The sequence below is a fragment of the Vicugna pacos genome, chromosome 28, assembly GCF_048564905.1.
Source record: "Vicugna pacos chromosome 28, VicPac4, whole genome shotgun sequence".
Taxonomy (NCBI): domain Eukaryota; kingdom Metazoa; phylum Chordata; class Mammalia; order Artiodactyla; family Camelidae; genus Vicugna; species Vicugna pacos.
Genome location: NC_133014.1, coordinates 3,358,832 through 3,375,028, shown reverse-complemented (window position 1 = coordinate 3,375,028; position 16,197 = coordinate 3,358,832). Strand labels below are relative to the sequence as shown.

The 16,197-nt window shown below is 53.0% G+C and overlaps 1 protein-coding gene across 1 annotated transcript in view; it reads left to right on the top strand.

Annotated features, from left to right (window-relative positions):
• NCK2 (NCK adaptor protein 2) overlaps positions 1-16,197 on the top strand; it is a 70,357-nt gene that overhangs the window by 46,659 nt on the left and 7,501 nt on the right. Inside the window, exons 3-4 of the mRNA XM_072951221.1 lie at positions 3,429-3,670; positions 12,989-13,698. Of these exons, the coding sequence (XP_072807322.1) occupies positions 3,445-3,670; positions 12,989-13,698 (936 nt within the window). The 5' untranslated portion in view covers positions 3,429-3,444. The remainder of the gene's footprint in view (positions 1-3,428; positions 3,671-12,988; positions 13,699-16,197) is intronic.

Here is a 16,197-nt window from a genome sequence, read left to right as displayed (position 1 = left end):
GTTATTTTAAGAGTTAGTGAAAACTAAGGGGCCAAGAAAGTTTTTGTAGCTATTCTGGTCTGTTGGGTTTTTTTTTTAAATCTTCTTCCACCTAAGACTTTAAAAAGCAGCTTAGCAAGTTAGATTTTCTAAGAGTTCCTTTTATTCAGTGTAACGTGGGATTCTTGCTAAGCTCTCGTCTAGACTGGTCACATGACACTCAAGACAGTGATCTGGTTATAAGACACCAAATTTGTGGTGCTTCTTCCTGTTGGCTGTAGCTGGGTGGGAACTAGCTTAGTCAACAAAGGCAGAAAAAAGGTTTCTTGAGCTGCCCGAGCTGGAGGTATGAATATGTATGTTGTTAGGCTCTGCCCTCCATGACTGTACCTTAGCCTAAATCAGAATCCCACTTCTGACTTAAAATTTCAGTGGTCAGTCAGGATATACTTTTTCAGACTTTCTTCTGGTGGGGCTTTTCCATGTTAGGAATTTAAGTCAGTTTGTATGTCTGGTTTTATTGCGGAGAAATCTTGGTTCAGCGCTGGTCTCTTAACCACTGCAGTGCTTCCTACACCCAGAGACGTACTCCTCCTGGAGAGTCACGGCTGCCGCTGGGCTCCTGGGGCAGCTTCCCGAGGCCTGAGGTGGAACCCCCACCCTGGCCCCACCCGAGGTCCCCTCCAGGTGGACGTCCGGCAGCCTCTGCAGCCCACAAGGCAGAGGGGGGTCCGTGTCCCAGGTGCTGGTGGGCAGGGCTGGGGGGGTCCCTTCCTGCACCTGGGCCTGCACCTGGTCCCTGACCGACACGGAGGCAGAGGGAGAGCATCTGCAGCCTTGTTCTAAGGGGCGTCTGGTCATACTCCACCCCCTGCTCAGCCCTGGCTCCCCGCCTGCCCTGCTCACACCCCGCATCCTGAGTGGCACCCCCACCATCCCACCCTCCTCTGGGCCCCAGCCCCCCCACCCCCACTGCAAGTCACTGCAGCTCTGTGGTCCTGTCTCCTGAAAGCTCACGCTCCCCTGAAAGGCAGGTGTTTTGGAGATGGAATGAGTGGCCCTCCTGCACTCGAGTCCTCCCCTGGACTGAGCGGTCATCTTCCCACGGCCCACGCTCCGGGCCCAGGAAGTGCACCTGCGAGGGGGCCTGTGGACACTGCAGACGCTCAGGCCATGCTCCTAGAGGCTCTGATATGATGGGCGGGGTGGAGCCAGGCACTGACATCTCCCATGGGATAGTCAATGCACACCGAGACGTATCAGCCTGGCCAGCTCATGTCCCTGCTTTTCTGCAGTTAAGTCATGCAGGAAATTAATAAGCTGCTTTGATTGGTCTTAAGTGGTGGGCAGTCCTTGTTAAAAATCTCTCTTCAAAACTGTGTCATTAAGAAAGAAGCCTGGTATTCAAGTAAACCATTCTCTGAGCCCCGTTCCTGTGTCTGCTCTGGCCCCTCCCATTATGATTGAAAAAAGAAACGACCTTCATGACTTTCAAAGATCTAACTGGACGGTAAGGTCAGCATAGAGTGAGACACGGGGTGAACTTGGGGTTTTCTGCAGTTGGAAATGGGCTTTGTGAGAGTCTGTCCTTGGATGCTGTGGACATCGTGCAGAAGGTCTGTTAAACATCTCCTCCTTCCCGAAAGGTTTGCCGTCTCTGAATGTGGGAGTCCGTTCACAAAAGAGGAGAACATGCATTATTTATAACTGTCTTTAGCATCGAGTGGAAGGTGTCATGTTATTTAAGAATGGTGTTCATGCTTCTGTGGAGTCGGTGTGTCCCCTCTGCAATCCTGAAGTCACCCCTGCAAATAATGAGAACTCCTCTCTGTCAGAAAAGGGGATTTTAGTCCAGAGTCTTTCCATTATTCATTTCTTCCTAGCTTTGAGTAAACATCTAGTCATTTAAAGGGCTAAGTGTTCGATTTTTCTGCTGAAAACATCACCGGCCCATCTTCTCCCTGAGATGTACGGAGCTGCTGAAGTAGCTCGTAACTAGATTCATGTCAGTCATTCACGTGTACCTTTGCCATTGATTACTTTCAGAACTGACTTAACTAGGTATGTAATATAGTGTATTTTTGGTTGTATTAATAAACTTCATTTATAAAATTCACTAATAAAATTCATTTTGGAATAATTTTGTATTTCGGTTCACTCCCGTTGCTGGACGTTTTATGAGTCTCGACAAATGTGTAATGACGTGTGTCTACTGTTAGCGTAGCATTCAGAGCAGTGTCACTGCCCTGAACATCCTTGCATTCCATCTGATCATTCCTCTCCCCACCCGGCCCTTGGCCACCACTGACCTTTGTAGTGTCTCCCTAGTTTTGCCATTTCCAGAAAGTCATGTCCCTGGAGTTGTTAAAGAAAAAAATGACACTTGTTAAAGAGCAGTGAAGCAGACTGTGCTCGGCCGGGCGGGGGGGGGGGGTGGTGGTACCACAAGGGAGTTCCGCAGTAGGGGAGAGAGGTGGGGCTCACCCCCACACGCAGAAGGGGAAGTGGGGATTTGCAGCCACAGAGCAGGTGGGAAGTCCGTCCGTGAATGGAAACCACTAAGAGGAACACGAGCCATCAGAGGGGACCGGGCCCTGCTGACCTAAGAGGACCCTTCCCGAGAGCAGGCGGGGATGGGCAGCAGGATCCATGCTGGGGCTGCGCAAGGCGGACGCAGACACGGGAGTTCAGGGCGATGAGCGTTCCGGGGAGCCTGACGGAGGTCTGGTCGCAAGACGGGCTTTGTGGGCGTCACGCCGTCGGCAGCCTTTTCAGATTGGCTTTTTTCACTCGGCCGTGTGCATTCAGAGTCCTCCGTGTCTTTTCGTGGCTTTACAGCTCAGTTCTTTTTCTTTTTAATTTTTTATTATTTTTTAATTTCTTTGGAGGGGGAGGTAATTAGGTTTATTTAACTTATTTATTTATTTAACAGAGATACCAGGGAATGAACTCAGGACCTCCCGCATACTAAGCGTGGATTTCACTAATTTTCTTTTCATATATCAGGATCCAATCCGGGACACCACATTATGGTTTGGATGTGGCATATACATTAAATATGTCCATAAAATCCAGCTTATCCAGAGAAAATGGCTGTAAGGGTATCGGCTGTCAGTATCTGGTGTTGCTTACTTCAGCGACCACGTTACTCATGATCAGGTTACTTAGATTTTTTTTTGGAAAGTTTTTTCATTGTTGTTCGTTTACAGCAGAGCACGCAGAACTCCTGCCGTACAAAATTCAGGGTTGTTTTATAAGGTCGCTGTTGCTAAGCAGAACACTAACGCGTGCTAAAAGAAGGTCATCCTAAGACCGAGTCTTCCGGGACCCAGGAGGGCCAGCCGCCGGGCTGTGATGGAAGCCGTCAGGGTGTGATGTTCCAGGTGGGTGCGCGGGGCCGGGGCTGCGGCCGGGTCTCTGACGAGCCTGTCCGCGTGTTCTGCCGGCAGGAGGACTCCATGAAAGATGACAGAGGAGGTCATCGTGATAGCCAAGTGGGACTACACGGCCCAGCAGGACCAGGAGCTTGACATCCGGAAGAACGAGCGCCTGTGGCTGCTGGACGACTCCAAGACCTGGTGGCGGGTGCGGAACGCGGCCAACCGCACGGGCTACGTGCCGTCCAACTACGTGGAGAGGAAGAACAGCCTGAAGAAGGGCTCGCTGGTCCAGAACCTCAAGGACACGCTCGGTGAGTGTCGGCCGCCAGGACCACCACTGTCCTGGGGGGGGGGCGCCCAGTGCTTTCCCGGGCGGGGGTGGGGTGCAGGGGTCATTGTTTTAGTTTGTGTTTGAGAAAAAAAAAAAAAAAGGTCTGTTTTAATATTGACCTCTCTCTACTTGTCTTTTTTGAAAATCTCTGAAAATAAGGAGACCCGGTGTAGAAAGAGCAGGTTTGTCGTGTCTAGAGATTGGAGTGTTACGTCAGCCGACACATGTGTGTGTTTGACCCCCGCACGTTTCTGCCTCCTGGCATCGACTTTCTGGAGGGTCCTGCAGTGGGATGACCCCTCCACGCATGTCGACAGCCCCGCATGTGTCGTTCCGTCCGATCTTCTGGCTCAACGAAATCCTGTCCTGTTGGCCTTCGTGTCTAGAGGAGGGAGGGCAGAATGCAGGCTGAACCCCATGACTTGTTTCCTCTTCTAAGTTGGTGACATTGTACCCCGAGTCATGGACGGTTGGGTTCACGGCAATGGGATGCTGTGACCGCCTGGGGGGTGGGGAGGGGGCTGCTGGGAGCACCCCCATCAGCTCGCTGTCTTCCTGGCTTTCTCCCCGCCTGCCTGTTCCTTTTCCCTGGTGTCCGGACGTGGGGAAGGCCACATGAAACACGGTTTTTGGGAGATGCTGAACTTTGCTGGCATGTTTGGTCCTTCTTATCCTTTGTAAAAAACACATTCTCAGGATGCTAGTGAAGAATGAAATACCCAGAAATTGACTGAAGTGGTGGGAAGTGAAATAGACAAAGCAGGAGCTCGGAGTTGCCTCCAGATTCCCTGAGCAGCTTGGCATTTTCCCCTGCAGTTTTTAGAACCAGAGAAGACAGCTGAACTCTGAGCTGCGTCTTTGGCTAGTGCTCAGTTCCGCGTGAGCTGCGGTCTGCCCAGTGCGCTGTGTCCCCGGGGCTCTCAGAGTAGGGTGGGTGGGGGTCCCTGCTCGGCCAGCCCATACATGCGCTGGGTGCTGGGCCCCCTCCCCCGCCCCGACAGATGGCCACCCAGCTCTGCTGGAACACGTCTCCTTCTGTGGAGCCAGCCAATTCCATTTTTGGAGAACACAGATTGTTAGAAAGCTCTTCCTTAAATAGACTCCAAGTTCACTTTTCTTTGACTTTCCCCCCCCGGCTCTCCTTGGCCCTCCTCGTCTGTGGCATGAACCCCCTTCTCCAGGTCTCCTGTCAGTCAGGCCCTTGTCTCCTGGGAAACGTTGGTACCCAGAGTTATTTATTGTAAAAATGCGAGTGCAGTTATGTCCTGAACGTCCACATCTGGCGGGAGCAGCTGCTGCTCAGGGTCTGAAGGCTCTTGGGGGTGAGAACTCCTCTCGCCAGGGAGACACGCCCCTACTTGCTGTCTGTCTTTTTTGGGCTTCGATGTGTTTGTTTATGGTGCTCACCCAAAGCCTTGCTTGGTTGGACAAAGAGAGACCTTGTCATCTTGGCGTGACTTTTCTGTTGGCCTCTGAGCAGGGTCGAGGAGAAGGGAGGTCACCGTGTGGAGTGACTTGTTCCTCTGCAGCCACGTTTGGCGCGGCTTCGTTGTCAAGGGGGAAGGGGAGAAAACTTCCCGCAGCCTCCTGCCTCCCACCGGGCTCTTACGGAAATGATGGGGGCTGAAGCATCCGTGGCTTCCTGCTTCAATGGTCATGACTGGTATGCTGTGAGAGTCACAGTGTGACTGTAGACTGATTAGGCAGAAATTCTCCCCAGTGGGTATTAGAAGGAGTGAGAACGTCGAAAACAGCCCCAGCGTTGACCTCCTCATGGTGCTGGTGACATCGTCCACACTGGTGACTTTACTGCTATGGAAATCCGCCTACTTGCTAAACCCACGGGTGAGATTTCCCCGGCAAACACCTGGTTTGGTGTGAAACAGCACCAGTCCCCAGCCAAGTCTCCATGTGCTGACGTCTCTAACTGCACAGAACCTCCTGCTTCCTTAGAGTCCTCTGCTCTGCCGAGGTTGGGTGCGGGTTTAATTTAATCACACATCATATTTTGTGAGAGTAACTTCAAGAAAGCAATACCTTCCCCCCAAAGACCTCTCTGTTAGGAAAGGATTAACCTTCTTTCTTTTCCTTTAATAATTTATAGTTAAACAAAACAATATGAGCCCTTATTTGCAAATACACTAGATCTCGTCTCAGCTCCGCTTCCATCACAGAGAACTCCTCCCGAGACAGCAAGGAGCAGTCGTTCAGAACCATTCCTGCTGGGGGAGCCCAGGCCACGTTGTGAAGGGCTCAGAGCCCTCCTGGGCTACGATCTTGCCTCGCGATTGTGACCTGACTCATAAAAGCATAAAGCCATGCTGGTTAGGCGTTTTAAAGCGTGTGCTAAATCTTTTGAGACAGGGAAGCCTCTCCCAGGGAGGTGCTTTACTGAAGAACAGTTTTTGTTGCCACTTCTTCACAGCGGCTGGAACCCACCTGCGTGCGCAGGACTTCAGCCAGCCTGGCGTTCACGGGCTCTTTGTACGATGCGGATTTCTGCCTAGGTGCCCTCAGAACCATGACCTCTGAAATGCCAGCTTTTTATAAAGTGGTTCATTGAAGACGGGCATACTTATTTTTAAAAATCTGGAAAATATGAAAAAGACACAAATCACCTGTGATCTTATTGCCCAGAAATAAACTGTGGGCATTTGCATCTGTTTTCTCAGTATTTACGCACACGAACACTCAGAGTCGGGTTGCACAGGTGACTTCTTGCAGCCACCGTGCAGTTAGTCCCCAGAATATCAGCCCTTCCTATGCGGGATCAGCCCTGAGCCCAGCGTCTGCTGGGAGGGAGGCGTTCCCTGTGCACGCGGTCCTTGCCTCCGGGCGCATCAGTGGTCCGATGCTCGGTGCTTCTGTATTTTCTGTAAACGAGGGAAGAGAAGCTGATCTTTTTTTGGTAATTTTTTTCATCTCAGTTTGATTTTAAAGGTTCAGCTTCTCCAGCAAATTAGCACCTCTTCCCTGTATTGCAGCGGGCGCTCTGGGGTTAACACTCGAGGTCTACCCCCAAGTCTCTGCTGTGCCGTCTACCACTGTCCAAACCCTAATTACACAAATTGCACGTAATGTACCACGACTTAGAACTCTCCAGAATCCCGCCCGGCGAGGTCGCTCACAGTGCATATGAATGACCTGCCGAACACAAGGCCCACAGAATAAAGAACCGTCTCCAGTAATCGTGGTGCCAGCCCCCCAGAATAAACTTGGATGTGTTTTTGTATATTGTAAGCTTCCAAGTATTCAGAACAAAAAAATGCAAAACATATTCACAACAGATGAGTGGGAGGATAATTAGAGAGAAAATAGAGACAGATTGTTCAAAAGAATGCTCACGGGAGAAGAGCCAGGAGAGGCGGTGGGAAAGGAGGAGGGTCCGGACCCTCGAGAAGGCTGGGGGCAGCAGACTGCACGTCCCGGGGCCCCTGGTGCCCGAGGACGGATGGGAGCATCACGTGAAGTGTTTCCCAGTTTCTTGCCCGGCAGCTGGCACCTGGGTTGCCTCTTGTTAAAATTATCATAACTTCAGTTTTCTAAAGAACACAGAGAACACCCTTTTCTGACTAAAGTTACTCAAAAGGGAGCCTTCAGTTTTAGACCAGAGAAGTGTGAACTAAAAATACCTAGGAATTAAGTAAAATCTTCTTGCTGTTTCTAGCTGCCTGTCCCCATATGGCGTGCTCTCATTTTTAGACCCGATCCGTGTGCCCCAAATGTTCCTTCTTTCTAGTATACTTTCCTGTCTGTCCCCCGGGGGCAGGTGCAGGCTGCAGGGGGTGTTTGTGGAGGGCAGACCCCCCTTGTTGCTGCAAGGCTGTTGCAGGCACCCTGTCTCCCGAGCCCCCTTGCCTGGCACTCACCGCTGCTCCCTGGACAGGAGGGGAGGGCAGGCGGGCGTCTGGAGGGCTTCGGCCTGACACAGGGGGATGGCGGCGACTTCGGGCAGGCCCGTCACCCAGCAGAGCATCACCTCTGTCTAGACGTCTGTCCCCTGACCAGCCCCTCCAGGCCGCCATCACTTTCTCTGAACTTCCTCTCTCTGCTTCTGAACAAATGAATTCTGTGAGCATCCGCTTGTCCCCAGTGGTCCTCACAGCTGGGAGCCGCCTGGAGGGCAGCTCGCCATGGGCTTCGGGCCGGGGCTCTGCCTGTGTTTCCTTGTGGAAGCCAGCCGTCCTGGGGTGGCTGTTGGCAGGGAATCTCTATTGATTTTGTAGTTTGGGTTTTTCAAGAAGCAAAGCAATTGAGTGTCTGCCTCGGGAAATTTACTGGCGGGCTTTCAGAGTGGAGCTCCAGTCGGCAGGGAGGTGGGAGGGGGCCTTGCGCGCGGATCTAAGGTGACTGAAGCTGTGCGGTCCACCCCGTGTGCTCAGCCAAGCGCTGGCGACAGGAGTGGCCGTAGGACCCAGAGGACCGCTCGGTTCTCCTGTGTTTGCTTTCCCACAGCCTGGCACGTGAGGTTGAAACAGTCCTCTTCACTCATCAGTTTGGGCTCTCTGGAGAATTCTGGAATCCTGGAAAGGGCCCTGGAGTTAACCCCGTGCAAAGCTTTTCTATGAAAATCAGGCGAGTGGAGTTACTCGTCCATAGTGGCAAGGTGCTTGCCAGCAGAGCCGGGAGCCGGCCTCTGAGCCCAGGCTGAGCGCCGTCCATGCAAGCCGTCGGTGGACGAGGGCCTGGAGGCCGAGCCGGGCTACACCCAGACCCCCTCCTGGAGCCAGCGGGGACCTGGCCCCTCAGTAACCAGCGTTTGCCTTGTCCAAGCAGCGTGTGGTCCCAGGAGCCTCCCTGTCCCTCCTTGGAGGACGGGCCTACATGAAGGCCCACTGTGCCCTGAGGGGCAGTCTCCCAAGACGCCCAGTGATGCTGCCACGTCACGTGGAATCCTCTCCCCGTTGCGTGCACCTGTCTGCAGACTCAGGTGCTCGTTCTCGTGGGTCAGGTATACCTGTTGAGAGATGCTGAATATATATTTTTAATTACGTTTTTTAATTTAAATTTTGTTTTTAAATTCTTTTCCTCGTCATCTGCGATACCGTTTGACTCTCACATTTGGTAGAAAGTCCTGCACTTCTCAACCAGTGTTTTTCAGGCTTGAACATTCGGTCAGGCCACTTGCCTGCCTGTTCACAAGGCAACAGGCTTTCTTAGGACCAGGGTGGAAATTCTGGTTCTGGGCCCTGGACACGAGGACCCGTGTGACTGGAGGCCTTTGCCCCTGACACCGCTCCCTCTGCGCTGGCTCCTGGCACGTCCGCCTGCTGGGAAAGGGACCATCTGGGCACGCGGATGGTGAATAGCCCCTTTGTCCCTCCTTCTGCTGGCAGCCCGACCCCATAAGGGTGGGTTTGCCTCGGGGATGGTGGCTCCCGTCCCTCCTACAGGTCTCCTTCCCCCTCCCCCCGTCCTGGGCCACTGCTCCCTGAACTTGGGGTTCCATTCAGCGCACGATACAGCAGCTCATCACAGGGCGAGGGGTGTGCACTAAGAACGTGCACTTATGCTGATAGCCTCTTGAAAAAATGTTATTTTTTTCCTTGAAGTTTTCCAGAGCTCCTAATTGAAGTGACAGAAATCAATTCAAAAGTAGCTAAAGCGATAAAGAAAGAAAGAAGTTGGAAATGGAAGGGGGGGGGTTCTCTCCCGTCACTGGGAAGGTTGGTTGGATTCCGCCAGCTCACGCTGTCTGGGTTCTGTGTCTGTGCCTCTGCGCCTCCACCCTGCCCACCCCGACCTTCCCTGGTCACACAGACGCGCCCGACTGGGGTGTCGTCCTGGGCAGTCCTGGTCTGAGTCACCCAGAAGAGAGGCGTTTCATTGAATAAGAGATGGGGGTGAAGGGAACTGAACAGGTTAAAACAGTAGCGAACTACTGCATCAATCCCAAACGGTCACCCTTCAAAACATCCTTTAGTCCAGTAAATTTGAGGTTTTTTTCCTCTTTGTTCAAATACTTGATTATAATTTCTGGCACTTGACATTCTCTGAGTAGTGGGAGCGAGTCTAAAAAACAAGACACAAATTAAATGCACAGGTAGTAACAAGAAAAGCTGTTGGAAGCCAAGCATTAAACACGTCCTCGTCTGTGAAAAGTCACTTCAGTCACTTGGTGCCTGAGTCAGATCTTGTCAGGTCTCCTTGGCATTTAATGATAAAAAAACCTTTTGTAATTTTTGGTTGACTTTCCTAACCCTCATGAGGGAAAAGCCCCACAGATTAATAACCCGTTTTCTTAACTTACTATAAATTATACATTTCAGGTATAAGGAAATTTTCTGATTAAATCTGGTTTATGTGACAAATCTGATTAGTAACAAAAATAAAGTGAGTTTGCCACAGAGCTCCTAAAACTCAGGTGTCCTGTGTCTAAATGGACGGGCTGGAGTGTATTCAGAGCTATGTCAAATCAGGTTGATGTTTTATTTTAAATCTGCAGAATTCCAGCTGGAAGATGACAGAGCATATTTTCAAGTTGTCTGTTCGAACATCCCTTCATCTTAAAAGGAGACTAGAAGAGATTTTGACTTTAAAATCACCGACATTAATAATGTAGGACATATTCAACCTATTACTGGAACTCACTCTTTAATGTGTGTAATTTTATGCAAGAAAGTGAACCTGTGCTTATAATCATCAGTGACAGTGTAACCCAGGTGCAGAGAGCCAGTAGCTCGACACCAGAAAACCGTGACAAGGGCTGAAATGTCTAATTCACCTTTAAATCCAGCTCAGGTGCTCGCCCCTTAAAAGATGCTGTCTGCTCCCGGGGTTGGAAACACCACTCCGGACGGAGCGCATGTAATTTTTTTATTATGGTCACTCAATGCAGATAAAGCCTGCTGCGCAGCGCAGCGCAGCGGGTGGCTGGGCTGTAGCATGGCTGTCGGGGTGGCCCGGCCAGGAGCTCGCCCACCTCCTCCCTCGGCTGCCCACCCGGTCCTGCCCAGGCAGCTGGGTGCCTGGGCTCAGTTCCTGATGGGCCGGGACGGCTGGGCAGGCAGTTGTGCGGGAGCCCCTGCCCAGGACCAGGTGGGGTGGTGACACTCGAGCTGCTGGGGAGGTGGGGGGGGTGCATGGGTTTGGGGGAGGCTCTCTGCCCCCACCCCCAGGGTCCCCTGGGTGGTCACTCCCCACGGCAGCAGCCCAGTGCCACCTCTGAAATGTTTTCTCCATCCTAATTACCACAACTTTAGGATCAGAGATTTAAGGAAACCGAGGGGCCCTCAGAGCCTGACCTTCAGAAGTTAGTCCTGACCACGCCCGAGCAGGTGCCACACAAAACAGCACCCTGCTTTTCTTTTTTTTTTCCCTCCGACAGCAATTTCCACTCCTTCTTTGTTCTTTTCTTCCCGTGAAGGTATTGCAGTCTATACATTATTGAACAAGCTGCAGAGAAAATCATTACTTTGCAGGGGGAAATAAAAGTTACTGAACATCGCTGAATGCAGCGTGCCGGCAGCTGGAACGGTTTTCTAACAGCCATGTTCTGGAAATTCTCATCCACAGCCTGACGGGTCCCATGCAGGCTGCAGGGAAACTGCCAGCCAAAGTGTCCCAACACCAGGCAGTCTGCACAGTCGGGGATTTTACGACTGACTCGAGAGCTGAAAGAAAAGCACATCGTTTGAGCTCATCCCAAATCCTGCTAACACATGCCTCTCAGGCCTCTATCTGTCCATCGAGGAAGGGCTGGAGCTGCCCGGGTGTCCTCCACCGTGTGGACTGTCCCCGAGGGCCGGGTGGGGGTGAGGGATGTGGCCGACTGCTCTGGGAGGGTCATCCTGTCCACGGCCTAGGCTGCCCCAGGAATTCACACTCTGGTCCAAGGTGAACAGGTCTTAGAAGGTGCCAGAAAGTGTGTGCTCCCGGACGTGGCACAGAGAGGGGGTGAGCATAGGTGCGGGCTGGTGAGGGCTTCCGGTCTGCCAGGTCATGGTTAGTTACTGTTTAGTCAGGAAAGATGGACTGAGACTGCAAATGGGTGTGAGGGTTTGCCGCTCCTACTGGGAAAAATGCAAAATCATAGAAGAGAAATAATCACACACATATTGGTGTCTTCAGGTGTCCCTGGGGCAGGTCCTCTCTAGATCTGTGGTCAGAGATGATCATGATGCAGCGTTTTATTCCTCTGACCTCCCCAACCCCAGACCCAGCAAGGTAGCAGAAGCAAAGGTTATTCTCAGGACCAAGCTGTCTCTACTGCAGTTTAAGGAATCAGGGGAGAAAGAGGCACAAGCTCCCCGTAAAAGTGCCCTGGTGTCATTTTGGAAAAAAAACAGAAATCTGCCAATGGCCACAGCTTCCGCACCATGAAAATCCCCACAGTGACTGAGTTGGGACAGCTGGTGGGGGAGCAGCCGCCTCTCAGGAAAGGCTGGGGACCCCGGCCAGCCCCCAGTCCAGGGGTATGGCCCCCGACATGCCTTCCTCCCCTGGGGTCACTTTCGACAAAGTCTCAGAATTCCATGCCGTTGAACCCGGTTAAGACACTTTTTTACCTTAGGGCTTTTCAAACTGTCTTCCTCATGCTCAGGAAGAAGAAAGTTTCACATTACAGCTCTGCGCTGACTCACACACACGTGTGTAACTGAAGGGGAGAAGACAGCTCATGTATGCAAGCGGGTCACACCCCATTAAACAGATTCTCCGACCCACCAGTGGGTTTTCAACCAGAATATGAAAATTCTGCCCTGGATTTAATGTTTCAGCTAATTTTTTCCAATTCACTCATCACCACCTGTTGTGGAAAGTGTCTGCCATTTTGAAAGAAAAGAAAGGAGAAGGGAGTGGATGTCTGATGCCAGGACCCTGAGTGTCCCTGTAGAGGAAGGGGAATGCTCGCCCCAGGGTGGTCAGGGAGGTGGGAGCAGGGCGGCCTGAAGGTCTGAAAGCTGGGGCCCGTCTCTGAGTTAATGTCCTCCAGCTTCCCCCTATACGAGAACCCAGAAGGCATCTTGCCTGTGTCTGGATGTGCTTTTATGTTTGTTTTTGGTCTGAGTGGTGCACGGATGCTCTAATCATTTTTTGACTTTACACTGTTTTATCATCTTGGTTTGCTGGTGCTCTGGCAGTTTTGGGGGGGGAGCAGAGCCATCAGTTTCAGTAACTCCCAGCTTTTCGGCATATGACCACTGCTGGGTGCAGCTGTCGCTTCCTCTGCTGGTGACTGGTTGGCTGCCCGCGCGCGGCCAAGCCGTCCAGCATCCTGCGCGCGGAGCCGCCCCTCCGCCCAGACCCTGCGGGGAGCCCTCGCCTGTCCGCTCCCTGAGCCCTCGCCGTGTCTCCGCAGGACTCGGCAGGACCCGCAGGAAGACCAGCGCCCGCGACGCGTCGCCCACGCCTAGCACGGACGCAGAGTTCCCCGCCAACGGGGGCGGCGCCGACCGCATCTACGACCTCAGCATCCCGGCCGTGGTCAAGTTCGCGTACGCGGCCGAGCGCGAGGACGAGCTGTCGCTGGTGAAGGGCTCGCGCGTCACCGTCATGGAGAAGTGCAGCGACGGCTGGTGGCGGGGCAGCTACAACGGGCAAGTGGGCTGGTTCCCGTCCAACTACGTGCTGGAGGAGCTGGACGAGGCGGCCGCCGACGCGCCCGGAGGCCCGAGCCTGCGGCCGGGCGCCGCGCTCAGCAACGGCCAGGGCGCGCGGGTCCTGCACGTGGTGCAGACGCTGTACCCCTTCAGCTCGGTCACCGAGGAGGAGCTCAACTTCGACAAGGGCGAGACCATGGAGGTGGTGGAGAAGCCCGAGGACGACCCCGAGTGGTGGCGCTGCCGCAACGCCCGCGGCCAGGTCGGCCTGGTGCCCAAGAACTACGTGGTGGTGCTGAGCGAGCGCCCGGCCCCGCACGCCGGCTCCGGCCCCGCGGGGCCCGCGCGCTCCGGCCGCTTCGCGGGCCGGGAGTGGTACTACGGCAACGTGACGCGCCACCAGGCCGAGTGCGCGCTCAACGCGCGGGGCGTGCAGGGCGACTTCCTGGTCCGCGACAGCGAGTCCTCGGTGAGTGCAGGGTGGGCGTGGCCGGGAGGGCGGCGGGGCGTGTGTGTGCACATGCATGTGTGTGCAAGCCTGTGTGTGTGTGTGTGCGCGCGTGTATAATGTGCAGCGTGACTTCCTTGTCCAGGACAGCAAGTCCTGGGTGAGTGCAGGGTCGGCACGGCCTGGAGGGCAGAGGGGTGTGCGTGTGTCTGTGTGCACATGTGCATGTGTGTGGATGCTGTACAAGGCTGTTTCCTCCTCAGGTGCAGCCAATCCTTGGTAAGTCGGGCAGTGGGAAGGAATCGGAGAGCATGTACGTGTGTGCACATACATGTGTGTGGGAGTGCCCTCCAACAGCAAGGGTATTTGGGGCTCGTGTTGGTGGGGGTGAATACAGTTGGTCTGTGCAGCCTGTGTCCCGAGGTCCCAGTGCAGTGGCTGCTGGCCTCTGATGCACTGCCTCTCCCCGAGACGCGCTCTTGCAGATGGGACGGTGAGTAAAGTGTGTTTTAGCCTCCCAAGGTCTGTTGCCTCTTGACAGATATTGCCCCGTTTCTGTTCTGCAGACTCAAACGTCCTTTTCTGCCCCGGTTTCCCTTGTGAATGACCCGTCTCGGCCCTAGAGGTTGACCTGGTTTCCTCTCTGGGTCTGAGACACACCAGATGTTCTCAGCAAGGTGGACACCGAGCTTCCAGCACAGCCTTTTGTTGGTTTGTTTTCCTTTTTAAAGCATGTAACCTCAGGTCACCTCTGCTGCAGGCACCCCCTAGTCTATCTCTGAAAAGCTTTTGAGGCACTTAGGAGCATAATTGAAAGGAAAAGACCGTTGTTAAGAGAGATGAGCTTGTGTGTGTCTGGGAGCACTGGGCTGGCATGACATGAGGCAGCCTTTTTGTGTTTTCATTATGGAAATACCTCTCAACCGATTTTGTAGATCCCTGAAAATGCACCTTCCACAGAGCGGGTCCCCCCAAAACCAGAGCTTGGGAGCTGGAGTCTGGTGTGATGACTTTGTGTTGGCTCCTGCAGGCTTCAGTTTAGTTTCTGAATTGCAGCCTCTCGGACTAGTAAGCACGCGCTGTGTGCTGTGACTGTTGTCCCCTGAACGGGTAGATATCCGGGTAAGTGCATTCTCAAGATTCCCGTTGACTGATCGGAGAGGAGTTCAAGGCCACAGAGAGAGGGGCAGCTGTGGTCCTGGTGGAAACCAGCTCCTTTTGTTGGCATAAGCAGCTCCAGGAGGTGGCGGCCACCTGAGATGCCGAGATGCACTGGGGCCTGGACGTTAACTGCATCTGAGGTCTGGGCCGTGAGGTTTTCTCAAGCGTGTCCCTGCGTCTCTGCCGACAGCAGAGCAGGGCCAGCCGTGCCGCCTCCTTGCTCACAAGCAGGTTGGTCCTCCGCGTCATCTGCGGCTGGTGAGGAACCGTCCGGATGGACGGATGGACAGCCCGTTGCTTGGTCCTCTTCTGCCGTCCACTGCCTCGGCCTCTCGCCAGCCTCCCTGTCTGCTTTCCCCTCCTCCTTTGTCTTTTCCCCTGTTCATTTTGGCTCTTCTGAGATGAGAGCCTGGCCTTCAAAGCCAGGGCCTGGGTCAGTGTTCCCGCAGGACCTCGTTCAAGTTCCTTTCCCTTTCTCGGGGTCTTTGGGCCCAGGGCTCGCCTTTGGTTGAGGTCCCCGCAGGACCTGTGCGCCCTCCGTACGCTTCCTTTTTAGAGCACGTCTTCGAGATGTCCATTATTTTAAAATATCCTGAGTGGCTCCAATATAAATAAGCTAGAGTCTTGCCTGATGATATTTTGCTTTTAAAAATATTTAATTTTTTTTTTCTGTTTTGAAAAGTAAAACATATACCCAACTCTGAGTCCTGGGAAAGCTGTGCATTTTTAGGGGGGAAGGGGAGGGTGATATGCATATTTCAGAAAAAACAAACAGCATCATTACATCCTGTAATACCCAGTGTCAGTGACGTCTGGGGGTTTCACAGGTGTCTGTTGGACGTGCTTTACCGATGAATGAATGAATGAACCAGAAGGTCCTCTCTTTCCTGTCCTGAATCTCACCACCCACTGTTTGTTCTTCCTTCATCCACCTGCCCGCCCCCCCCCCCCCCCCGTAATCTGTAATTGTCATTCCTCTTTAGCAGCTCAGGATGAAACAGTTTCAGTTCTTAGTCGCTGTGTTAAATTATCATACCTCCATCTGCTAATCCTTGGCTCGTCAAACCTAGTGAATTCAAAATTCCTACCTGCCTTTGATGCTCGTTATAAATCCTTACGTATTTGTTGAGACGTATTCTGTGGATGTGGTTAGATGGCGGTGCTGCCGTGGGGAATACCCAGGTGCTGGGCTTCTGTGAGCCGTGTGAGCTGCATTAGAATAGTTCCTTCCTATGTTTTTCAAATTGCATTTTCTACAGAAATTGTAGCTTTTAAACAAAACTCGATGTTTTTCAGGCGTTTTCATCACTCCATCTCCCTAGAGCAGTGATGCTCAAACTGAGGATGTATCAGAATTTC